Genomic DNA, 24,851 nt, shown 5'->3' on the forward strand with positions numbered 1-24,851 from the left:
AAGAACAAAATTCCTCTTGAAAATGAGACAAAAGGAACATAAGAACCCCACCAATACCACTAAACAGACATTCAACACCTAAAAAAAACGGCTACCATATCTTCCCTGATACAAATTTCCTGTCACAGCTGATGTTGCTGGAGCATATGCACATGCACCTTTTACCAATACAAATAAAGATTAATAAACAAACAATATTGACAACGAAACTTAAACTTACTTTCCAATTACTCAGGTCTCTTTGTACGGTTGAACCCAAGCACACTCAAAACAAAATCAAATCAAAATCCAGGAAATAGTGGTAGGCAGGCAGGCATATAAAAGATTTTTTACCGTACCTTGACCTGGCCCCCCGCCATCAAATGGCCCCACTACAATAGGTCTGGTAAACTACGTGCAGACAGGAAGCACTAAAAATTGTTCAAAATTACCTTGTCCCTTGCAGGGTTTACATTAAGGATTTTCACGTTCAGAACTGAAAGCTGAATACAAATTTGAGATGGCAAAAGAATCTATAATGGCTTAACGTGACAGGACCGACAGTTAAGATAACAATTCACAGGGTCACTTCTTGCAATGATGAGACATGAAGAAATATGGGTAAAAAAAGAATCCATTTCATTTCTCTAGATTCAGACAAGACAGTGAGTTTCAAGTTTGTTCCCATTTGAATGGAAAGATACTCTCAGTAAAGGTTACATGTCCAGCAAACCCCTGACAAGCAACTTGTCATGGTACATCTTAAGACCATTTTCAATAGAAAAAAAAGGAAAAAACAAACTGCATATTAATCAGATGTGATAAATACCAAACTAATTTCTAAGAGTTAGATTACTGATACAAATTTTGAATCCTATTCTCTAGATGCTCCATTGATTTGCAAGACAAATCAAATGTAATGAAAATACGCATACAAACAAAAGAAATAAGGAAAAGGAAGTATGTATATAACAAACCTGATTTTTTAAACAAGAAAAACCAAGTTCAGAAAAGTTAAGGGGACTGTGACTAAAAAAGTTCATTACCAGTGGAATCGAGAAGTACATTTTTCAACATTTATTACTTTTCGACTTTTTCATGAAAGAAATGTGTGAAAAAAATGCATCTTACATTTTGCACCAGCAGCGAGTGATAAGGATTTCACAGATATAAAGCAATATGCAACTATAAAAATTATATAAAGCAAATGGAGAACGTAAATGACCAGTCATGAATTCTGTGACGGCAAGTGGAGAAAAACCAAAAATTTGTGTTTCACCACCCTAATTTGTTTGCGAATACTGAAAGTGCAAATTATGGACAGACATTAATTTCTTGCTTTTATACCTTTGACGCAACTGTGCTTGCTCTTCCAGTTATCCCCAAACTCTTTGAATGCAAGGGGTTCCAACTGTATGCTAATGTTGAGGGCTGGTAAGGTTTTGAGCGTTGTATCGAATTAAACCACATGCTTACAAGGGGTTCCAACCATATACTAACCTGCAATTGATATGTTACCAAAGCTAAGATTCACTGATATTGTTATTGGCCATACTGACAGAGAATTCTTCTGTCACTGGCATACTTCTAACATGATCAAGGAGTCCTGTCAGTTCTCTATGAACATAAGTAAAGCGTTCCTTGGATGCCAATGCTTCTGTTAATAGAGTTGAAGCAAGAGAATGAAAGGCTTGAGCACATTCATTGCCGTTGCTTTGAGCATTTTGATCATCCATAGCTACCAAAGAATGCTCTCGTCGCCAACGAAGGGGATAAAATTTTTCAGGGAGCTGAAAGTAATTCTTGACTGCAAGTACACGGAGAGAGTGCCTACATAATATTCCAGAATGTTCAAATTCCTTACAAGAACAATGAATTTGCTCATCTGCTGCTATCCAAACAAGATATTCTCCATCCATTTTCTTGTAGTGCCGCACCAGGTATGATCCGTCTGACATTTCTTGCACTCCATACTGCATGGACAAAACAATTTCATTCTGGAACACATTAAAGGCATAAGGTGTGAGAATACACCGCGCATGTTCTTCAATAGGCATGCATGTCTTGATATGCATGTACTGCATCCCATCTCTGCTTTGATTTTCAAAGTTGACAGCTATACTAACCTGAAACACCCGCAAACAAATATCAAAAAGCAGTTGACCAAAAAGCAGAATCTACACAGCAACACTGATTCATATGACCGGCATACCTGCTCGAAAAATACTTGCAAACATGTTTGTCCACTCAAGATTCGTTTTAAGAATATATCCAAAGATTGTGAAAACTCAGCTGACATGGTACGAGCCACGAAGTAACCTCTAATATAAGAAATTGACCAAGATCCTCGATATGAAAAGAGTAGAGCCATATGCTTATCTGAAGCAAAACCAAATCTAGCAACTAAAAGATTCCACTGCTGCTCAAAATCTTCTACAGTTTCAAGGTGACATAACATATCAAATTCAGCTTTAAAATCTTCAAACTGTGACCCCAAAGCCAAAGAGAACCAGCTGGATAATTTGGACAGGATGTGCCATATGCATATAATATGTTTAGTGTTCGGCAACTCCCTTGCTATTGCATCCCTAAGACCTGAATCTATATCTGTTATAATTGTCTGTGGTTGTCTTCCTTGCATAAAGCGGACAAAACTCTGTTCAAAAGAAGAAAATAATAAAAATACATGAAGACATGCACATATTGTTCACAAGAATGCTGTCCACAAACCTGTAAAGCCCATCCGAGGGAATGTGAACTTTCATCTTGCAATAAAACACATCCAAATACAATTGTTTTCCCATGATTATCCATGCCAAACCACACTCCTAGGAGCAATCCATATGTAATAGAACGATATGCGGTGTCAAAAGTAACTACATCACCATATACTGTATATGCACGAACAGAGTCACCATAGGACCATGCAATATTTTCAACCTTTCCATTTTCATCCATGGTATAATCATAAATAAAATCTGCATCCCTCTCTGCCATAGCCTTACAGGCCTCGAGGAGTTCAAAGGTATCATTCTCTCTCTTCTCTGTCAGTAAAGCATCATTTTCTTGCACAGTCTTCTTACAAGTCCGAACAAAATTCCTAACATCCTTCTCTATAAAGGGCAGCTGTCCAGGTTGGACGCCCTTTTCTAGCTCCAACACCTTCACTATCCGATTAACAGGAAAACCTGCTTTGGATAGCAAAAGAATGCGTTCTTGATCAGCCTCCTGTATTTTCCGATATGCAGGTAGCAATCGCACTTGGTCATCTTCCAATAATTCATGATTATGAACATTGCTAAACTGTGATATGTACCATTGAGTAACACCGTCTACAATTTCCTTTGTAAGATACAATTTTGCATCACATCCACAACGAACAGATTTCCGGTCCCTGGGATGCTCCACATTAGCCTTTTTTCTCGGTTGATTAAATCCAGATCGATAGCAAACAAAATCTCGTCTATAAACCCCTAAATTTTGGCTTTCAGTTGACCGTGCTTTCCTGATTGAAAATCCATTCTTCCGAGCAAAGTTGCTGTAGTACTCAAAAGCATCATCATCGCTTCTAAAAATTTGACCAACATATGGTGTGAAGACAACTTCCGTTGATGATGATGTTGATGGTGTCTCATTCTTTACAATATTAGAGCTCACTGATATCTGATCATCTCCTTCATGCTTAATATAGCACTTCCAATCCCCACAGGGGCACTGCTGGCGTCGAATCCATATGTTATTTGATGGCTTCATAGCCATGGATAGCAAAAGATACTCTAACTTCTAGACCTTTATTCAGTATATATCTCTGTCAAATGCAGGAGAAGCAAAAAGAAAAGCTGAAATTTAATATCTTGTATATGCTAAAAAAAACAAAAAAGAAGAACTGAAAACAAAAACCAAAAGCCTCTTAACTGAGAAAGCCAATTAGGATGGTGAGGCCGTAAGGCAGAAAAGGGAAACAGGTAAAGAACAAACATAATCAGAAATCTTCCTAATCATTTGGCACTTTGGAAGACATACTCTTACTTGAGCCGCCACCCACCCCCCCCCCCCCCCCCCCCTATTGGGTTGATTATGCATTCGGATACCAAGAAAATTGAAGACATAAGATAATAAAATGCATTCTAATTTTTCTTCCTCAAATATCCAGCAACCAAATGAAATAAAATTAACTGAAGATAGTGAGGAACAGAAAAAAAATCCGTTGGCAGCAAAATAATCAGTTGGCTATAGAATTTGGCAGAAATACCACAGAAAACATAAAGCCCTACACAAGTATAATTCACGAATTCATTGAGCAAAGCTGTTCAAGACATAGCAAATAAGGAAACAGATTTCTTTTTTGTTTTTATTTTAAAACAACAACAACAACAACAACAATAATAATAATAATACAATTGATATAACATTAGAACTGGATTTCAAATAAACAAAACTTAGATAGTAATTAGATAACTCTTAGAAGGCATAGCACAACAAATTGTCACCAAACAACAAGGGAAAAAAAGAAAAGAAGACCCGATTCATACCAAAGCTTTAATCACATAGAGAACAATGGAATCAAAAATCAAAATTCAGGTAAATTAACACCATAAGTTGACCATTAACACCGATAACAGGAAGTTTGAGTACAGAGACAAAATTCAAAACCAGAAAGTCAATAACTAAAGTATAACAGAACCCGTTTAGAGCATTAAAACAACAGAAACTGAATAGAAACTAATAATAAAAATACTCTTATAATGCATTACCCAAAAGCTTGAATAAAAATTGGTGACTACCAGTAAATAACAAAAAAACCCAGAGAAACAGAATCTAAATTCTCAGACTTTGACAATGCAGAAGTGCCAAAAACAACCTGCAAAACAAATGGATATTGAAATTAGATAACGGTGAAAACAATAATTAGGAAAGTAATTACTAATTGCAACTATTTAAGACCCAAAACTAAAAAACAGTGACAAATTAGTAAGAGAATTGATTACCACTAGAAAACAAGCATAGTATTGGAAAAAAGGTATTGCAAAGCAGCAATAAAAATGTGAGAAAACGAAAAATCATTATCAAAGATGTGAGCTTTTGCCGAGAAAACCCACCTCATGTCTTCTCTGTCACTGGTTTTGAGCATTGGGTTTGTCACTAAATGGTGGAGAGAGAAAGAGAGAGAGAGAGAGAGAAGTGAGTTGTGTTGCAAAGTCAAAATAGAGGCCCAAATTCGGTTATGCAAAACGTCGAGAAATTTTATAATCAAGTCCAGTTACCTTTTATCTGTATGCCACGTCACCCATGTATGTTTAGATGGGATCCACAGATGATGACGTGGCAGGACTGAGAAAGAGAAGAGGATTCAAGGCCAGGGTGTTTCTCAGAGGTTTTCCCATATTCAAAAGTTCGAATTTGATTCACTTATTGGTGTTAGGGCAGAATTCCGTTTAATTACTTAATACTGGAAATTAGTGGTTTCTTTCATTTATTTAGAAGGATAAAAAAGGTGATAGAGTTTCTTTTAATAATGCAAAACTCTAATTAGCAGAGGCCAGTTATTTATTTAAATAATTCGACTACAATAATAGATAGAAATAAAAATAATTAACGGTAGCACTTCACACTTGAGTGCATCTTTTACTCTTAATTTTGAAAAAAGTATTAATTTCTATTCTCTAATTAAGTCTATGAGCTTGAAAGAATAACAAATATTTCAGTACAATAGAAAGCAGTATTATAAAACATATTTAGCAGCCCAATTTGTGATTTGATTGCATGGTCTTTTAACAAAAACAAATAGAAAATAGAAGTTGTTTAACTTCATATGCAACCTAGTTGAGAGTTTGATCAGCCAAACACAAACTTTGTCAAAACCAAATTCTCAACTTAAGAAAAAAAAAAAAAGAGCCTCTAGAGCCCTAATTGTCTTTGCCAAATGGAAGGCTAATTGCAAGATTGTCTTGTCGGTGGCCACTCCATCTATAATCCTACATACCATTTTATCTTCATCGCTGCTAAATTCATAATATATTATTTATATATCTTATATATTAAATTATAAATAAAAATTTATAACAAAATAATAATTAAATTTAATTAAAAAATATTAACAAAATCAAATATTTGAAAAGATAGATTAATATTTGTAACTTTTTTTTCATAATACGTGACGGGCACTTTAACAACTCGGTGTTTTAATAGTGGCAGAATATATATAAGTTTAGGTGTCCATAATGTAATTTTCTGAATGCAACATGTTTGGTTTACGATGTATGTATTTTATTATTTATTTATATATATATATATATAAATAAAATAGTTATTGAGGCAACATAATATATATTCTTTTTATAAATTAATATCTTTTTGTTTGACCATTCTGGATTCTCATGTTGAGATAAGTAGACCCATTTAATTGTCAAGCCAAACTTGATCAGCAATGAATGTTCAAAACTTATACCTACACTATATTAATTAGACATTAGAGTTTTACCAAACCGAAATAATATGTAATATTTTTAAGGACTGGACTCATTCATTGTCGCATGAGAAAATAAAATTTCTATTTCTATCAAAAAGAAAAAAAGAAAAAACTAAAGCATTTTGGAGTTACGGCCGAGCCAATTGCAAGTAAGACGAAGGAAGTTTCAGAAAAGTTGTACCAAATGAACAAATTACCAAGAAAATAAATTAGGGCGAATGAGTGGATTGTTTTTCATTTATTTCGTTTAATCCACCTCAAACACACACGTCATAAACAGGGCCAATCCTAGTTCTATGTCAGAAATACAATACTGATTCACAGTTGACCGACTTGGTCAAATCTCTATTGCCACACCCCAAAATGCTATAGCCACAGCTTATGCTGAATAAGGGCATTATTGTCAAATAATCTTTAAAATTATCTTTATATAAATTCTTTCATTATACATTATGTTCCATGGTTCCCTTGAAAGGCTTTGGGATCATTACTGTTCACCCCAAGGACGAATGTGCAGTCATACCATCTCTATTAAATAATAACAATACGTAACAGAAATAGAAGATATGATTGTTTTTCAGCGGTAAAACTAAAATTGCTACAAATAAGGGCATTATTGTCAAATAATCTTTCATCTTATTAAATATTTCATTTTATTAAATATATTGTGGGCACACCATTTCTTGATCATATTTCGATAGTATTAATAATTTATATAAAATTTGACCAAAAAATAGTTTACATAATTATTAGCTTATCGATTTAAACCTCAAGTAAGTATTTGTCCAAATTCAGATTGATAGTGTCACACCCCCATTACATGCTAACCAATAGACATTAGCCAGGAAGCATACAACGTCGTAGAATATATACTACATGTAGATAGGTCAATATGCAGATTGTTAAGAATTAAGACACAAGGTTATTAACATATAAACATATGATTATACTTAAACATCATTTAACAAGTATTCAAAACATCTTCTTATGCCTTATAAGACATACTTCCATATATATCACATAACTGCATACAAAATGCATCAGGAGGAGACTCCACAAAACTCGCCCAACCTGACAGAACTGCTAAAAGCTAGACTTCGGATACAACCAACGGATGTACTGCTATTTACAAACCTGAAAAAAAAAATTTTGGAGAGGGGTGAGCCTCCAGCTCAATAAATAAATAATCAACATAATCTATATCACATACACTTCATACAATTTCCACCCAATCACATAACTTACCATGATTCATAGTTTAGGTATAAATTCATACCATTCTACTCAATTCATTACAACCATCATAGAAGAAATACAATTCAACAATTATGGTTAGTTCTCACGGCTTATGGATCCCCTTTAATGTGCTGCTCCGCCTCATCCTCACCCATCGCACACGTAAGCTGCTCTGCCTCATCCTCACATTATACACTTTTATAGCCTCTCTAGGCTTTAACCTCCCAAGGCTTTATATATATATATATATTTTTTTTTTTTTTTCACAGGGGAATCCACCATTCACATGCACATATGCACTTAACATCATAATTCAATCATTTCACTTATATCATATTCAAGCAATAACAATTGTTCCACTCAACACCAATCATTTCCATCTCATTCAGTCAAATATAAATAATATTAAGCAAACGCAACCATTCACGGAACATTTGATTAAATATATGAACATAGCAAATATTAACTATTTACTTACTCAAAATACACTTATTCCTTGAGCATATAAGAACCTCCTTTCTCCACAACTTCCTTTCCAGGCCTTTGAGTACCTGTCAACACATTCATCAATTCACATTTCATGCATATTCCAAATATTCATGTAAATGCTAGTTCTAATGCATTACAAGATCATCCCCTTTCTAATTCATAGGTCTAACTTTTCCTCTAAGACTCTCAATTATTTTTTTAATATCATAAAAATATTCTCCATCTAGTTATATACCAATTTAACTCAAATTAACATCAAATAAATTGCATAAACTAATCTCCAACATCTCTGTTTTCTAGACAGAATTTAGTTTAATTTAGTACCAAGGTATATTTATTGCTGGGCAAAATTAGCGTAATATAAAAATCTTGTATTAAATAGACATATCCGTTTATGCGTCTAGTTTCATCTTCAAGAATAATTACTCAATTCCGACTTCTATAGATTTAATTATCTTCAAATTACTGAGCAAGGGTCATACAGCTAGTTGTACCCGAGCAGAAATCTGTTTGCTCAATTTAAGCAACTAAAACGGCAAAAATAGCAAAATTATAAAACTACAAAGTTATAGAGGACTTTTCAAAATTTCTATAGGCACCAATTAAGCTTAATTTGGACTTATATAACCCATGTTATGCCTAAAATACAGAACATCAAGGTTGCTGAAATTTTGACAGTTTTCTATCTTGACATACTTAAACTTAAATCAAGTTTAATCTCTATGCAATCATTCAATACTCTACTAATTCATGATAATCAGACCTTTAATTAATCAATGAGAGCATCAATTGAAGTTTTTCCAATTTGTAATCAAGAACCCTAATGACAAATTAATAACACTCAAGTAACAACTCACCAATTTCAGCTTTTGGGTTGCTAATATGCTTAAATTGTTATGCTTAAATCGTTTAGCTTTAGCTTGGCTCCTTCAATAGTTGGTAAAATCCTATCTTAATCTTAAGTTTTTCTAGGTATTCCACTCCTCTCTCTTATTCCAAATTTTATTTTTTTGGCCATGTACGAATTTTAGAGAAATGAAGAGGTAAAATGAGCTTGCTCATGGTTCCAATTTCCAAGATTCATCTCTCAATGCCACCACCTATTTAAACTAGTTGTATCATCCTAAATTAATTCTTACTAACCATATATAGGTACTAACTTTTAATTGTATCTTTTAAGTCCAATCTATTTACCCAACCTTCAACTATTGGTTCAATTAAGTCTTAAGGCTTAATACACATAACCCAAGTACTTAATCAACTTATCTAAATTAATAATCTAATATCATACTTCTTATTCTCTATTTATAATTAATATATATCTGTTCTCATAAAATAAAAATATTATTGATATACCATCATATGCCCAATGATTAAATGTAAATGCACATAACATGGATGATGAGAAAATGCAGGAGTTACGGATAGTGTCTTATTTTAGGGGTAATCGTAAAAATAATTATGATTTTTAGTGTTTTTTTTAATTTAATATTTTTGAAAATCTTAGATAAATTATATAATTTTTACAATTTAAAATAACGGTTGAAAAATTCGATATATATTTTATTGATATAATACCGGAGTTAGCTGAGTTACTCCATATAGATGCCACGTCCAGAATCATATATTTGTCCAACTTTAAATAAAATCACGAACTTTAATTTTTTTATAATTTTATTACAATTTTTTAATTTTGACAAATTGATATACAAATTTAAATATTTAATTAGTTAAGATATAATTCAATTAGAATAAGTAAATAATAAATTAAATTATAATTAGAAAAATAGAAATAAAAATATTTAGTAATTAATATAAAATTTAATCGTTAGAATAAAATAAAACTTTTTGTGTTTAGAGTTAGATGTCTCAATTTTAGGATCTCCATCCACCTGTTATAAGGGACATCTATCATAGAGTAACCAGACAAAATATGAGATCCCATAATAACTCATTCAAAAAAGATCTCATATCCTATTAAAACTAATAACTAATACATATAACCATTTTCTTGAAAAATATTAGAATAAAATTATGAAAAGTATTTATTCATATCTTACAAAGGGAAAATGAATTTTAGATTATGTTAAGCAATTTAAATATTGGTTATGTAAAATTTTCATATAAATATTAATTTATATATTTTAAATTTGATAAATAATTTTAATAATAAGGAGTTGAAAAATATGTTTAAAAATGTTTAATGAATTTAATTCTATACTAAGGGGTTTAAACTCTTATGTCTTATATTGAATTAATTTCTTTTATAGAAGAAATATTGATCAGTAAAGATTAATAAGTATATCTTGATATAAAATATAAAAATAAATATTAAATATTAAAATTATATGTATAAAAATATATTCTTAACAATCATCAATTGTGTTAACAGAATAATAGATTACAATTCTGCGAAAATAACGCTCTATTCAGTGACGCTAAGCCACATATTGATGCTATAGTTATTTTTTGATGAATTCAATTATTTGAATGTCTTCTTCACTACTTGGAAGAACTCAATAACCGCATCAAGACTCATATAGAAGGAGAATTCAACACCCTTTTAATTGATGATCATAAGACTCTTTTAGAAGAAGAATTTAATACTCTTATTGAAAAATGATAAAAAATTTTAAAAAATATATTTTTTATTAAAATTAATTAATATAAAATAAAAAAAACTACTGATTCAAAAGATAAAACTTGATAAAAAAAAGAAAAAAAAATAAAAAATCTTTTAAAAGAGTTGAGTATGAGAGAGTATTACTGAATTAGTGAATTATATTTACTCTTATACAAAACATATTAATTCAACAATTGATAGCAACCCATAATAACATTAAGCCGAATCAACTTATGAGTTATCGGGGGATTAATTTAAAAATAATTTAACTTAATTTAGTTTAGTGTTTGATTGAAAATTCATAGAATTTATGGAATTAATTTATAAATCTAAAAGTTATATCCTTTAAATAGAGTTAAAGTTAATTTACTATTTCACATAATCAAATTTGTGTGGAATTGATTATAACTAAACTAAATTTTAACAAAATAGATAGAATTTTTAAATGAATTCCACATTAGTAAGTCAATACATTCTACCACACCAAAATATCTCTTTCAATTTTATTAATTATATATATATATATATTTTTTTTTTTTTCATGTCTTTTTTTCAAATGAAATGAATTCTTTTATGGATTTTAACCAAAAATAGCATAAATTAAATTGAGCTCTGAGCTTTTGAGTTATTCGTCAACTAAGTTCCAAAGAGTGCTGTGTTTCAAAAGTTTAAAGATATTATTAATAATTTACTATTTTTATTTATTATATTCAATTAGAGTTGAATCCAGCATAAAGTTAAAGTTTAAAATTATGAAAAAAAATTGAAATTGAATTCAAATTTTCAAATGTTAGTTGGAATTAAAATCAAGCTTCAAAAACTAAAATTTGATATCTAAGAGCATTTAGATGAAATGATAAATATTTTTTTAGTTTAACTAAGATTTTGAGTTTAAATATTAAATATACAATTGCATTAAAATTTTTGAAGTAGTATTTTGTCATCCGTAATAGTTATTTCTTGCACACTCTAGATTAACTCTAAATATATATATATACTAAAAAATTAAAATTTAATTAAGCTATATTGATTTCCAACTTTAAATTTTGTAATCTTTTTTAAATTGAGTTAAGTTGAACCTCGGCAATACCTACACCACTTCCCATAGTAACTTCGTTTGAAGTTATATCATAAACTAATGCTGCTTAAACTCCAAGAAATTACAAAATCAAATGTTCAACCTTAATTATTCATCTTAATAGACTAGTAAATAGCTAGGAAATTACCTTCAAAGTTTATTTTATTTATTTATTTATATATATATAAATAAAATGTACTCAAATCATTGAAGTCTATTATGTGACAGAAGGTGCAATTGAAACATACCAAGTCCCAACCCAACAGAAGAATCTTAGAGGTAGTTGACTGATGACTTGTTTAATTCCTAAACTACCCAAAAATTGCAATTATTTCTGACTCATAATTCAAGGGTATTTCTGCCAATAAATGTAAAATCTTACCCTCTAAACTCTTATATATAGCTACTCACCAACTTTCTCTAGGATTATATTAAACCATTCTTGATTTCAAAAGGAAAGAAAAAAAAGAAAAGAAGAAAAGAAAAACCCTTCTGTTTGTTTTGAAAGAAGATGGAATCAATCAAGAATGCTAACTTCCAAACTAAATCTAGAAACCTCCACTTTCTTCATCTACTCACTAAGTTCCTAGCCGCAATGTTTTTCTTCTCTGTAATATTTCTCTGTTCTTCGCTTCTTCCTTTCCTTTTCAGCTCCAGCAGCATTGGCAAGAACTACATGTTCCTTCTCTGCAATGGGATTCTTGTTTTAATTGTCAAGAATTCTGGTCTAATGGCAGATTCTGATCAAGAGGTCAAACCCACAATAAAAAATGAAGGAAGCTCACAGAAATTAACACCGCCGCCATCAGCATCAGAGACCAAAACAGTTGTTGCAGAGGCAACAGTGGTCGTGGCAATTGAAGACAAATCTTCGGTTATGTTAAAAGGAAATGTAGCTGGCGAACAAGGGACTGAGACTGGTGTCATTGATGATGGAGTAGAAGAAGAAGACGAAGAAGAAGAAATTGAATTGCTTAGTGCAGAAGAGTTGAACAAGAAATGTGATGATTTTATAAGAAGGATGAAGGAAGCAATCAAATATCAATAACTATTCTTGGTTTGATTAATAATAATTATTAGTAGCTAAATAGTTAGAAAGAAAAAGAAAATGACTTGCTAAGATGTCCATGACTTTGTACTATGATTTGATTGTGTTGCCTAATTTTTTATCACCTTAACATGAATTTTGTGAGTAAAATTTTATATGGCTTTTTCTTAAAATTTTCTGGTAATGCATATTAATTTGAGCTAAAATTTGTTCAATTTGGCAGTACCAAGGCCTTCTCTTCTTTTTTTTTTTTTTTTTTTTTTTGAATAAGAAAGGGCATTTTGATTTTCTTTTGAACTGCAAAAACATTGACAGTACAAATGCAGTATCATGCTACAGCTAGGTAATCTAATGCATAGAGAGACCCAACTTTCAACTCTCAAAGGACAAATTGTAAGCCCTTTAGTTTCTTCCTGGTTGGCATGGAAGAAGCTACCAAGTAATTGCTCAATTGACTTTAGGTCTATGGGGATAGGACAATGAAGTGGTTGAAAGAAGCTGCAGCCTGCAGCTTCCAAAACTGGTTCAATTTTGTCATTTTAATATTTCTCAAAAGAAATCATACGAGTTATGCTCTCCACTTATATATATAAATATAATATGAAAATTATATAGATACTAACATACAATTTTACTCACATTTTAAATTATTCTAAATTTAATCCGGAAGTATGTATATATTTAAACTTTAAATTCGAGTTATCTCTCATTTATATAAAAAAAATAATGAATGGGTTACTAATTACAATTACTAATACAAGTGGCTTGTTAATTAGCCCAATGGTTAGAAAATATAATATTTTTATATAAAGCTTGTCATTTCCATAATTTCCAATTTTAATAGAGATATTTATTCAATATTAAAAAATCAGGACCAAAATTCCTCATAAAAAACTACAGGATGAGCTGCAGACCAATTCTGAGACCCTAAATCCTAATCATGCACAATAATACTTTAGGTATGCTCAACATAATCATTATTTAGGCAATTGAATTAGCCTTTTAAGGCACAAAAGGACAATCGATAAGAGATGGTTGTATTGTAATGTCAGTTAAGGAGCAAGTGTAAGCTTCCCTGCCCCAACACTTTTTTTCTTGAAGATGGAACAAGAAAAGACATACAAACCCCACCACTAATAAACAATTATTACTGATAATCCATGAAATTTTACTACCATCAGACATGAACCCATCCCACATATCTGGGTTTCAGGAGCATAAGGCATCTTCCTTCTTTTTTTTTTTTTAAAGAAAACTGAGCTTGTAGACAGGTTCCCACACATTATTATTCTTATTCTAGCAGGTTGAGAAGAAGAAAAGAACGAAAGATTAGGTAAACATAACTGACAGGGAGTCTGGTTTTCTTGCAATGTTGCACCCAGGCACACTCGAATAAATATGAAACTGAAAGCCAAGGAGAAAAAGGTGCCAGACATGAGTCCTTTAACCGTATTTTGACCTGCCCCACCAGATGATCCCACGATTAGATTTGGTCTATTCTGCTGATCCAATTACAGAGATGGTAGATTTGACTCGTCTAATTAACCTGTCCCATGGAAAGGGTCTACACCAATGGGAGTCCTTTCATATGTAGAAAAATGTTTGCATTTTCAGAAAAAAATTAATTACATAGTACTAACTCCTGTAAAATCAATTTTTTTTTCTAGCTACAGGGAATACTATGATTATCCGATCTTACTAGACGTTAATAAAAAATTAGTGCTCAATAACGTCTAGTATAAGGGGGGGATGAATGTGTAGAAAGAAACGGTAATATTCATTAAAAAAAAATCATAAGAAATTGTTAAGATTAATTTGGCATAGTTATGTATAAAGTTTCAGACGATCATCCATGGATGCTTTTCAGAAAGAAAAAGAATGATCTGATAAGAAAATTGTGCAGCCTGTAATGTAGAATTGTAGATGGACCTTATTAATTAATTCACAGCACAAAGAGTAAAGAATTATTTGAGCTAGCACCAAAACTGGTCGTCCCACTTAGCTACATCAGCACACCTATTTTTGATTGTTAATGTTGAATTTTTAATAAGTTAATATGATGAACGAATTCTGTTCACATTTATAGAAAACCAGTAAACCTAAATATGCTCCTTGGATATGAGTGACTGTTCGATAAATTTGCATCAATGGCGTGAAAGCCTTTGATCAAACCCATGAGTGTTGCTCTAAGCAATCATAAGAAAGAAACAATTTTATAGAAGTTTATTGATATCTTCTTTTTATAAAGCAAATCGAACTTCTTGAATTATCTACATGAATGGTTCTATTGTAACAAAAAATTCCCTTTTTTATGTGGAAAAGGCATGTATCAAGAATTATGAAGTGTATTTTTGCGATATTTTTCCCTTCTAATATTTTTCTATTGGAGGTTCCCCTGGAAGGGGTGCCGTCAGATGGGTACACGAAAGTGAGGAACAGACCATGCCTGTCTGTTGGAGCAAATCGGATGATCGGGCCGAGGACTGCCCCCTCTTTGCATATTTTCTGTAACAGGCATGCAAGTCTTGATATGTATAAACTACATCCATGATTTCTAAGTGGGGCAGGTTGCCACAATTCATCAAATTGCAGAAACTTAAACACAGGGAGTAACTTAACCAAATATATACCAGCAGAAAGAATAGCTGCAAAGTGCAGAATTGGTTATTTCACTCATAAATCAATTCAACGATGTATGGAAGGATGTTGAGAACTCAATTGCAATGGTAGCAGTCATAGTAGAAAGACCGACGGAAACAAACAAGTCCAATCTAGCAACCATAACATTCCACTGCTTTTCAGAATCTTGTATGCTTTAAGAACAGTGACGAAGGTGAAACAGTCCAAATTCATGGCCTAGGAAAAGAATTCATCAAATATTTGTATGTTAAAGCCAGAAGCGCATTCTCAGTACTGCTGTCAATACATCAGCTTAAATGCATGTATCTTCTGTATTGATCTACTCCATGAAGGAGGGGCGCAGCTGCAAAAACGTTTACTACCGATCCTCAGATAAGACTCCATCCAGCTCAGATTGTCTTCAAGAAAATTTACAGCTTCAGAAACCGATACCTCTGAATCAGTTGATGGGCAGTATGCCATGACCAATCATACTTCAGCGCTAAGGAAAACTTATCTCACTCTCAGCACGTTATGCAAGAACGGCATTTGAAAACTGAAACATCTCAATCAAGTCAGCTAAAACCTTTCAGTGCGTATTTGCTTATCCACCCCAAGCTTGCATATGAAGTTCAAGTATCAATCCAGTTCTGTGTCATTGCATGGCAGCACTTCACTGCAGCTTCAAAACTCTCGTTCTGGTTTATACCAGAAATCATGGAATTACTCAATCCAGCAACAGCAGATTTACAAGTATATGCAGGTGCAACTCCAATAGCAACCTTGATTATTTGCATTTGTTAAAATCTTGCAGTCCATAAAACTCCTGGCCCTTTCTTCTCCCTTCCCCAACAGATTAAACCAGAAACAGCACTCGGTAAAATCACATATGAATCAAAATTAATATCAACCAAGTTGACAATCTCCATGACTAAAACAACTTCTCTACATTTCCCAATTCAACCATCGAGCTCAAAAAATGTCTTACCATATTCAAACAAGTCATATTTCCAGCATCAATATCCCAGGCATTACTTAATCAAACTCAAATCTGTAAGCTATGAAACAATTATGATTCTTCACCTCGTTCTCTCATCTGCATATAGAAGTCAGAGATGTTGCTTATTTTGGCCCGATTCCTTTTTAATCCTGTATAAGATGATGAGGAAGTAACTTACAGCAATATGCCTTACTTCTGTATATACAGAACCAGATACCATTAGTTCACGTGTTGCCCACCTAAACATTTTCCTAGTTAATATAGCGTTCCGATATATATCCAAAATCTCTATGTTGGAACAGTAGATATTTGTTAGCACCACCAACTGGGGAAAACATGAAAAGTTATTTAGACCTTTCCTAAATAAGGGGGTGGTCAGTTGCTTCTGAATATCAGAATCATGCGCCAAGTCATGCACACAGCAAAATGTGGCCTCGTATTTTAATTTGAATTAAAAACGATATCTTGGAGGCCTGAAAGAATGCATCTTGGTGACAAAGTAAAGCCAACAATTTTCCACCTCCACATGTGCATTCAAGTAGCTGTCTACTTCCAAGAATGAAACATAAATGTGACAAAATGAATATCTGCTTCTGTGCACACAGACAAACACAAAGGAAAGTAATTCCTTCTGCAATTCACATAATACACTATGTTATTGGTTTAGTACACCGCCAAAAGGCAAAATCAACTGAGCATGAATTAAATAGTTATTATGCTACATTTCCAAATACTAACTATATTTCTCTAATGAATATATAATAGTAGAAGCTCAAAAATTTCATGGTAAAACAAATGCGAGGAAATAACAACTAAGATCTGTTTTCAGTCAAGCAACGTAGTTAAGTAGCGGCATGATAAGCTACAAGATATTACAAACATACAACACATCTACTTGTCCTTCCTTTGAATTGCTCAACAACTCACTGGCAATAATGAGACGGCTTCAAATGGCAAAACTCAATCTTCAGTTGGTAGAGACAAAATCTGATCTCTGGGTAGCTGATATAGAGTTGGTGGAGCGATACAAGTCAGCAAATTTCAAGCAGAGCTGGCGGTCTCTGTCATCCCCCCAGCCACCCCATCCCCTAAACCCAGCTTTATACCCTGGTTGATGCTCATAAACATGCACTTTCCACTTTGAATTGATGTTTGCCACCTTGTCAATATCTTCCACTGCAATATTTACCACACCATTGTCGATACAAGCATTTTTCTCCACATGACCCTGATGCAAACCACACTTCCCAAAATGAACAGCACTTGTCCTTGGCCCACGTAGAGTGTAAACAGGACCACCAAATGAGGGATAAACTGTTGCCCACATTGTTATATCCCAATTATAATCATCAAAGAAACAAAATTCTTTTGCTTTCATATGAATTTTTCTCCAAACAGTTCGATTAAAGGAATAGCCCACATTTCCCATTCTCTCAGCTGCTAAACTATCCCAATTTTCTCCTCTTGAATTCACATCACAAGGTGCTAAATTTGCAGCGTAACAATTTGGACATTTTAGAGGCTTCAATGCTGTGAGGATCTGCAAGTTGCGATATGCATTAGGAAAAATGAAGTGATCCTCCTCGATGAAAAGAAAATGACCTGAATGCCCCTTTGTCTCTTCTAATCCATCCCATACTGTGTTCATCATCCACCACCAATGATGCTTTAGTGACACTATCTTTGGTGATCGGTGGTTTCCATATTGATCAGTATTTCCTAAACAATGTTTCTCTGCTGCGTCATCCTTTTCCTTGCAATCATCAGAAGCAACACCAGGGAAACTATCGGGAAACACATGGGGCGAGTAAGGGGCAAATATCTGTTTGACCTGGCAAAACTTGATACTTTCAACAATCTTGTTCATTTCTTCAAAGTACCCATCATGGCTAACAATAAGTAATGTCTCACTTATCCCGACAACCTTCGACAAGCTGTCAACAACTACTTGGAGATATTTGGGCCTATTATGAACATATAGAACAATGGTTATATGATCCTTGGCTAGCTTTGGATATAACTCTCTATTCCTTGGTGGCAACTGGTTAAGCTTCTCTAATTGAATTGACAATTCAGTCTGTTTGGGAAGATCGAGTAGTTCTCCATAATATGAATGATTACAATTTGGTCTCAAGTCCTTATAAGTTTCACCTAAAGACCGTGTCACAAATTTTGAAACTGAATTTGTTCCAAGCAAAACAATAAATAGCAAAACCCCCAATAATGTGACTAGAGCTAGAGATACAAATTGGCGCAAAGCCCCCGCTTTAAGACGGTTTCTCTTGCCATTAGTAGCCATGACAACTAAAAAAGCCAAACCTGTTTCACCACAATTATAGGTACAACATCCTAAATAGCTCCCCTAAGTAAAATCTTTATTAAGTCTTCAAGCACAAAAAGTACAGTAAAAGATTATATAAGCTACTAGAAACCTTAAAAATTGCTTTCAGGACTGATACTGAAGCATTACAACTCTTAAAATTCCAAACCCATCAGGTAGAATTAATCTCTATCTCCTGCTGAACATAGAGATCAAAATAAAGAACAAGGTTTCAGAACCAATCAAGAAATATAGGATAGAAAACACAAAATACAGACACTAAAATAAATGCTCAATGACTGCACTAAGTCAATCATGAAGTTATCAATTGAAACTAAATAAAACTCACAAATTCAGAAGGAGAGGAAGACAGTACCTCTGCTTTAATTTAGCTGAAAAGCCCTTTGCTCCAAGTAGATCAAGAAAAGCACTGGGCTTTACACTTTTACTAGTGAAAGCACAAAACCCATGCGCAAAAGCAACAAAAACACAAGAATTTGCAATTGAGAAAAACTCTATATGGATTAGGAGATGATTTTCTTTTTAGGTTTTGTTGGGATTTTTGAGTAAAGAAGGAAAATTAGTTCTGCAAAGCGCAGTTGGTTGGAGTTTCTAATCAAGAAACGGAAATTTCAACAAGTTCCAAGTTTCAACTTCTATTAATGAAACGGAAACTTCAAGGCAAGTTGGTTGAAGGGCAAAAACTTTTCCTACGATTTTAGAAACTTCAAAGCAATATTTTTTTAGAAAATTCTTGTCTAAACAATAACCAAATTTATAAATACTTAATATATATTTATATTAATTTTAAATAATAAAATATGTAACAACCATTTAATTTTAAAATATAAAATATTTATATGTATCTATTATTTTTTAATTAGTTATAACTAAACCTAGATAAATATCTCCCTATTTTTTATAAAAAATTTCTCTCTCAACGTTAGAATTTAGAAGGTTATTGATGGACATAAACTTATTATTTTGGATAAATAACTCATTTGGTAATATAATTATGATATGTGTTTATAATTAGTATCAATATTTTTATTTTAAAAAAAGAGCTGAAAGAACTCTTTTAAGATAGTTGTTTTCCTTTGCAATAAAAGCTAATGCATGTGTTGATTTAAACCTAATGTCTTATCTTTTACTTTAAAAGATAAGTGTTTTATTTTATATTAAATGCTATATACAAATAGAAAACATAAAAAAGAAGAAAAACATATAAAAAAAATACTAAAATATAAAGAAATAGTTTCTGATAAAAAAAAACACCGAAAAGACTCTTTTAAAATGGTTGTTTTACTTTGCATTAAAGTTAATTTATGTGTTGATTTAAGTTTAATATCTTATTAAAAAAAAAAAACTGAAAGGGTTTTTTACTTTGAAAGGTCAATGTTTCTTTACAATACATACTAGATACAAATAGAAAGCATAAAAATATATAATAAAAATACCAAAATATAAAAAAATAACTCTAAACAATTAAGTGATGCTACTTAAAAAAGAAAAACTATATGTCATAACACTCTTTTTAAAAAAAAAATTATATTATATAATATTTTTATTTGTATATATAATTTATTTATTAAACTAAATCATAAAATTTTATTAAACGTGTCATAAATTTTATAAGACAAGATCTTATCTTTTATAAATGAATTAATGAGAGCTATAATGGAATACTCACCTAAGGTCAAGAAATCAAATCAGCATATCAAAAGTCAACAAAAGTACGATTTAAATTGCAATGGATACCAAAGCCTAAATTTCATTTTTATCTCATAATTCTCCTTATTCCTATTACCTCAATTAAATTTAAAAAAATAAAAAAAATATCTATTTTTTTATTAAAGAGAAAATGTGCATTCTAGCCTCTAATGTGTAGCGTCGAGTGTAGATTGGCCCCTAATGTAATTTTAGAAGCAAATAACTAAAAAAATAAGATTTTATTAACATTTTGGCACCTTTACTAATAAAAAAATAAATTGTCGTTACTTGAAACTGATATATTATATTTTCTTTGACTTTTATTATAAATGAGACTCATTATAAATAAAACTTTAATTTTTTAATCTTCTATTTCTTTTAATTTTCTATTATTATTTTTTATCAGAAAATTAAATAATTAAAATACCATCATACTCACTACCATCATCTCCATGGTCATCATTGACATTCACTGTTGGTCAACTATCTCCAACATCAAGCTCTATTTTATCAGTTATCATAAATCAAAGAAACTCATGAAAAGCAAATAGAGGATTACAAATACTGCATATGGTGCAAACAAGTTAGAAATTGCTTCAGATTGTGGTCCAACTTTTTATAGAGATTCTCCTATGTCAGTTTATGCATTAGATAATAAGGATTATAGTCCAAGGCACGTCTTCCAATTAATCTCCTCGTCTATCTCCACTTACAATTCAACATGGTAACTTTAAATTAGAATTGCTTAATGGCCACAAACATTGATGAACATCATCACCACCCATATCTGCTAGAAGTTAACCGCAGTAGCAAATCCTTTGACATACATTTTCTCAATTGTAGCCCAAATGGAGATTTTTGCAATATCACTAAATATTTCTAGTGATTTAGATTCATAGAGACCTAAGCTTAGAGAAAGGTCACTTTCTGACTCATGGTTACAGGAACATAATGAAGCGTTCAAATCCTCTTTGGAAGTATCACCACTAGTTTAGATAGTCATCATGAAAATCCACCATCAAAAACTAAAAACTCAGTCGCGTCCTTTCTTTTCTTGTGGGTTCTTTCGCCATTGCACTCAAATAATCTCAGAGCCACTACTCCTCGCCCTCATTCTCTCTTTTTCTCCTCCACTGCTACACTCAAATTGGATTTGGTTTATAAGGAATAAAAGTGGTGGTGGTGGTTGATGAAATTTGGACTACTGATAAGTGATAAAAAAAGGTTGGATTTAATATTAACATTTCCTCCATGGAAATTGCATCATGGTGTTGTTGCTTTGAGGCTGCTGTATTATTGATCAAAACGTAATGATAGTGGGCAATGTTTATTTTCATTAGAGAATAAGAAATGGGCAATGTTTATTTTTTTTTTTTTTGAGAGAGAGAGAAAGAAAAAGTTTTTTTTGTCGAAGGAAAGAAGATGGTTAGAAGTCTAAAAATGAGAATAAAAATGCCACATAATCTTTCAAATAATGGATGGTCCAGCTTGAAGAGGCATCGTTAATAGAAGTGCCAAAATGACAATAAAACCTCACTTTTTCAGTTATTTGCCCCTAAAAATACATTAAGAGCCAATCTGCATATGAGGGTAAATGTTAGGGGGCTAGAATGCATATTTTTCCTTTATTAAAAATACAGTGTAATTTTCTTTTCATTTTTACGGTGCGAAAATATAAAAAATACGATTTTTTAATTTTCTTTTCAAAAATATGATTTTAGTTGGTTTTTAGTAAAACAACCAAAAAATAATTAAAAAAATAAAAAAACAACCACACCATATTTTTGAAAGAAAAAAATTTACACAGTAAAAATGATATTTTTTATTGATTCTAGGATATTTCTGAAAAATTCCCTTTAATTTATCTCCCGGTTATTAAAAGTTTTATTGTAATTAGGGAAAAGGCTCATTATTACCCCTAATGTTTGGGTCGAGGAGTCCTCAACTAATTTTTGGATCAAATACACTCCAAAATAAGCTTTAAATGTAATATTTGCCCCTTTATTAACGAAGAGTATAAACGAAAGACACTTGTGTGAATAATTCTTAGGCCCTCTCATAATGGTCAAATACGTTTCTCCTTCCCTTTTTTTCTTCCTTAAAAATTATAGTTGTAACCCTAATACTAAAGCTCTCAAAAATTTGGGAAGGGAAAAAAGGGGAATTTAGAAATTTGAAAGCAAAACCCACTAACTATAGCTTTATCATCATCCTCGACAGCTATAATAATAAGGATGACAAATATTCTATTCAATTATCCCAAACCTACGAAGTACTCTCATTGTCAAGTTTGTGGTTTTAAAGTTAAGGCTCCTAGATGGACTTTATGGACTGATAAAAACCCTAGGCAAAGGTTTTATGGATGCCCAAACTACAAAGTAATTATGCTATGTCTATTTTGAATGTTTAATGAAATACAAACAATTGTTGACTGGTTATTTTTGCAGGAAGGAAACTATGAATATTTCAATTGGTACGATGAAGATCTCAGTGATAGGGCTAGGGAGTTACTGAATCAGTTGAAATTGGAGCAAAAGTATCTTTTAGCTGAAAATAGATAGTTAAAAACCAAGAGAAGAGGTGTGTACCCAGTTGGTGAAATCGATAGTGAGGTTGTATAGTTATGGCTTCAACTAAGGATATTGAAGAACTATAATTTTATAGAGTGTGAAAGACTAAAGAAGAAGACGAAAGTTGCATTTGTTGTTGCCATACTTTCTTGGATATTATTTATAGGGTTGTTTATGATGTTTTAGGGGTTATGGCTCTATGAATTTAATTTGTTCAATTTGTATACTTTAGTGAATTAATCTGTATACTTCCTTTCCAGTAAATGAAGAAAATCTTTTTTAACTTTAGTGAATTAATCTGTCTTGTGTAGTTTAAAATTATTAAGATGAAAATGAAAGCACATATAGCACAAAAATAAGTGTCATTAGAATTCCTAATTCATATTTAGACAAGTGTCATCTAGAATTCCTAATTCAGATTTAAAGCACTTACAACTGATAGTCAAAATAACAAAAATAAAAAATGCATTTAAGTTTCCATGGAACTTGATTCAATAGTTGATATCTAGTTTCTAAGGAACTTGTAATATTCATCCACATATTGTACAAAAATAATATTACCTATAAACTAGCAAGGCTATAAAAATAAACTAAATTATTTGTCAAACAAAATAAGACTAAGTTATTATTGTAGAAGCATTTGAATCATCTTAACTAGCTTTTTGTCTCAACAACATCTGATCTCTCTAGGCTTGTAGTTGTTTGGCACTAATGGTAAGACCTTCCTTTCATTGCAGTCCTAGGGGCTGAAAGGGCAGGTTAGTGTGTGTAATGACTTGAAAGCCATCACCAGCAAAGTTAACTTCTTCTAGAATGCATGTTGTAGGTTTTATAGGCTTGAGCTTCTTCAATGATCTCTCACGTGGGATGGAAAATCTAGTTTGATCATTAGGATCATCAGAAACAACTGCAGAATCTTCTGAAATGATTGTCTTGCATGGTTGGCCATGCTATGAGAAAATCACACATAATCAACACTTCAACATTCCCTAAATTACAAAACTAAGAATTACAAAGTACTTACATTTAACATTTTCCTTCCTGAATTTATATATCACCCAATGCTCGATGCAATCTTAATTAAATATAAAAAAACTAATTGACAGATGTTTTAATTTCAATTAACTATATTGCCATGCAATAAAGAAATATAAAGTAAAGTTGTTACTTTACTATCAAATTGGGACCATTTTCTATATATTGCACAAAATATCATCACATATTATATACTAAAATGACTGCAAACTCTTCTTAACAGACAAAAGACCAACTACAATCCTACCATTTAGGGATTAGAAAAGTAACTCACCTTACCTCAGCCACGATTGTCGCTTTTACACTCAACAAACCCACAAAAGGGCCATTTTCACTTGTGATTCCCTCTTGGTGTAAATGTAATTATTCATAGTATTAAGGTTCGAAAGAGAGATGTGGGAATTGAGAATTTTGTTTGTTTGTGCATAATGGGTGTAAGTAAGAGAGTAATTCCATAAAATTTAATCTAGCGGTAAAAGACCCGCTTGAAATAGGCTTAGTAGTTAGGCTTTTGCTTACATGGCACTTAGTATGTATGATTTCTCAATTGAAATTAAAACATCTGTCAATTAGTTTTTTTATATTTAATTAAGATTGCATCGAGCATTGGGTGATATATAAATTCAGGAAGGAAAATGTTAAATGTAAGTATTTTGTAATTCTTAGTTTTGTAAT

General features: G+C 31.9%; 3 protein-coding genes across 9 annotated transcripts; 1 reads left to right on the forward strand and 2 right to left on the reverse strand.

The window, feature by feature from the left end:
* Positions 1 to 1,005: 1,005 nt before the first annotated feature.
* LOC8264006 (putative protein FAR1-RELATED SEQUENCE 10) lies at positions 1,006 to 5,224 on the reverse strand. Of its 5 annotated transcripts, none has more exons than XM_048377070.1 (5): positions 5,079 to 5,224; positions 4,764 to 4,840; positions 2,710 to 3,787; positions 2,192 to 2,635; positions 1,006 to 2,105 (listed from the first exon to the last, which is right to left on the reverse strand). In XM_048377070.1, exons 3-5 carry the CDS (start codon positions 3,736 to 3,738, stop codon positions 1,503 to 1,505), a joined length of 2,076 nt encoding a protein of 691 aa, XP_048233027.1. In that variant the 5' UTR covers positions 3,739 to 3,787; positions 4,764 to 4,840; positions 5,079 to 5,224; the 3' UTR covers positions 1,006 to 1,502. The 5 variants fall into 5 exon arrangements, with proteins under 5 accessions (XP_048233027.1, XP_048233025.1, XP_048233029.1 ...); XM_048377068.1 differs by having other exon boundaries at positions 4,734 to 4,840; XM_048377072.1 differs by lacking the exon at positions 5,079 to 5,224 and adding an exon at positions 4,968 to 5,063.
* Positions 5,225 to 12,102: 6,878 nt separating this feature from the next.
* Positions 12,103 to 13,077, forward strand: LOC8264005. Its single transcript, XM_002530171.4, has one exon. The coding sequence runs from the start codon at positions 12,386 to 12,388 to the stop codon at positions 12,920 to 12,922; it is 537 nt and encodes a 178-aa protein (XP_002530217.1). The 5' UTR covers positions 12,103 to 12,385; the 3' UTR covers positions 12,923 to 13,077.
* Positions 13,078 to 17,149: 4,072 nt separating this feature from the next.
* On the reverse strand, positions 17,150 to 19,609 carry LOC8264003 (alpha-1,6-mannosyl-glycoprotein 2-beta-N-acetylglucosaminyltransferase). Of its 3 annotated transcripts, none has more exons than XM_015726013.3 (2): positions 19,238 to 19,609; positions 17,150 to 19,057 (listed from the first exon to the last, which is right to left on the reverse strand). In XM_015726013.3, exon 2 carries the CDS (start codon positions 18,838 to 18,840, stop codon positions 17,509 to 17,511), a length of 1,332 nt encoding a protein of 443 aa, XP_015581499.2. In that variant the 5' UTR covers positions 18,841 to 19,057; positions 19,238 to 19,609; the 3' UTR covers positions 17,150 to 17,508. The 3 variants fall into 3 exon arrangements, with proteins under 3 accessions (XP_015581499.2, XP_002530215.2, XP_015581500.2); XM_002530169.4 differs by having other exon boundaries at positions 17,150 to 19,060; XM_015726014.3 differs by having other exon boundaries at positions 17,150 to 19,060; positions 19,211 to 19,609.
* Between the last annotated feature and the right edge of the window lie 5,242 nt (positions 19,610 to 24,851).

Source organism: Ricinus communis, chromosome 7, assembly GCF_019578655.1.
Source record: "Ricinus communis isolate WT05 ecotype wild-type chromosome 7, ASM1957865v1, whole genome shotgun sequence".
Taxonomy (NCBI): domain Eukaryota; kingdom Viridiplantae; phylum Streptophyta; class Magnoliopsida; order Malpighiales; family Euphorbiaceae; genus Ricinus; species Ricinus communis.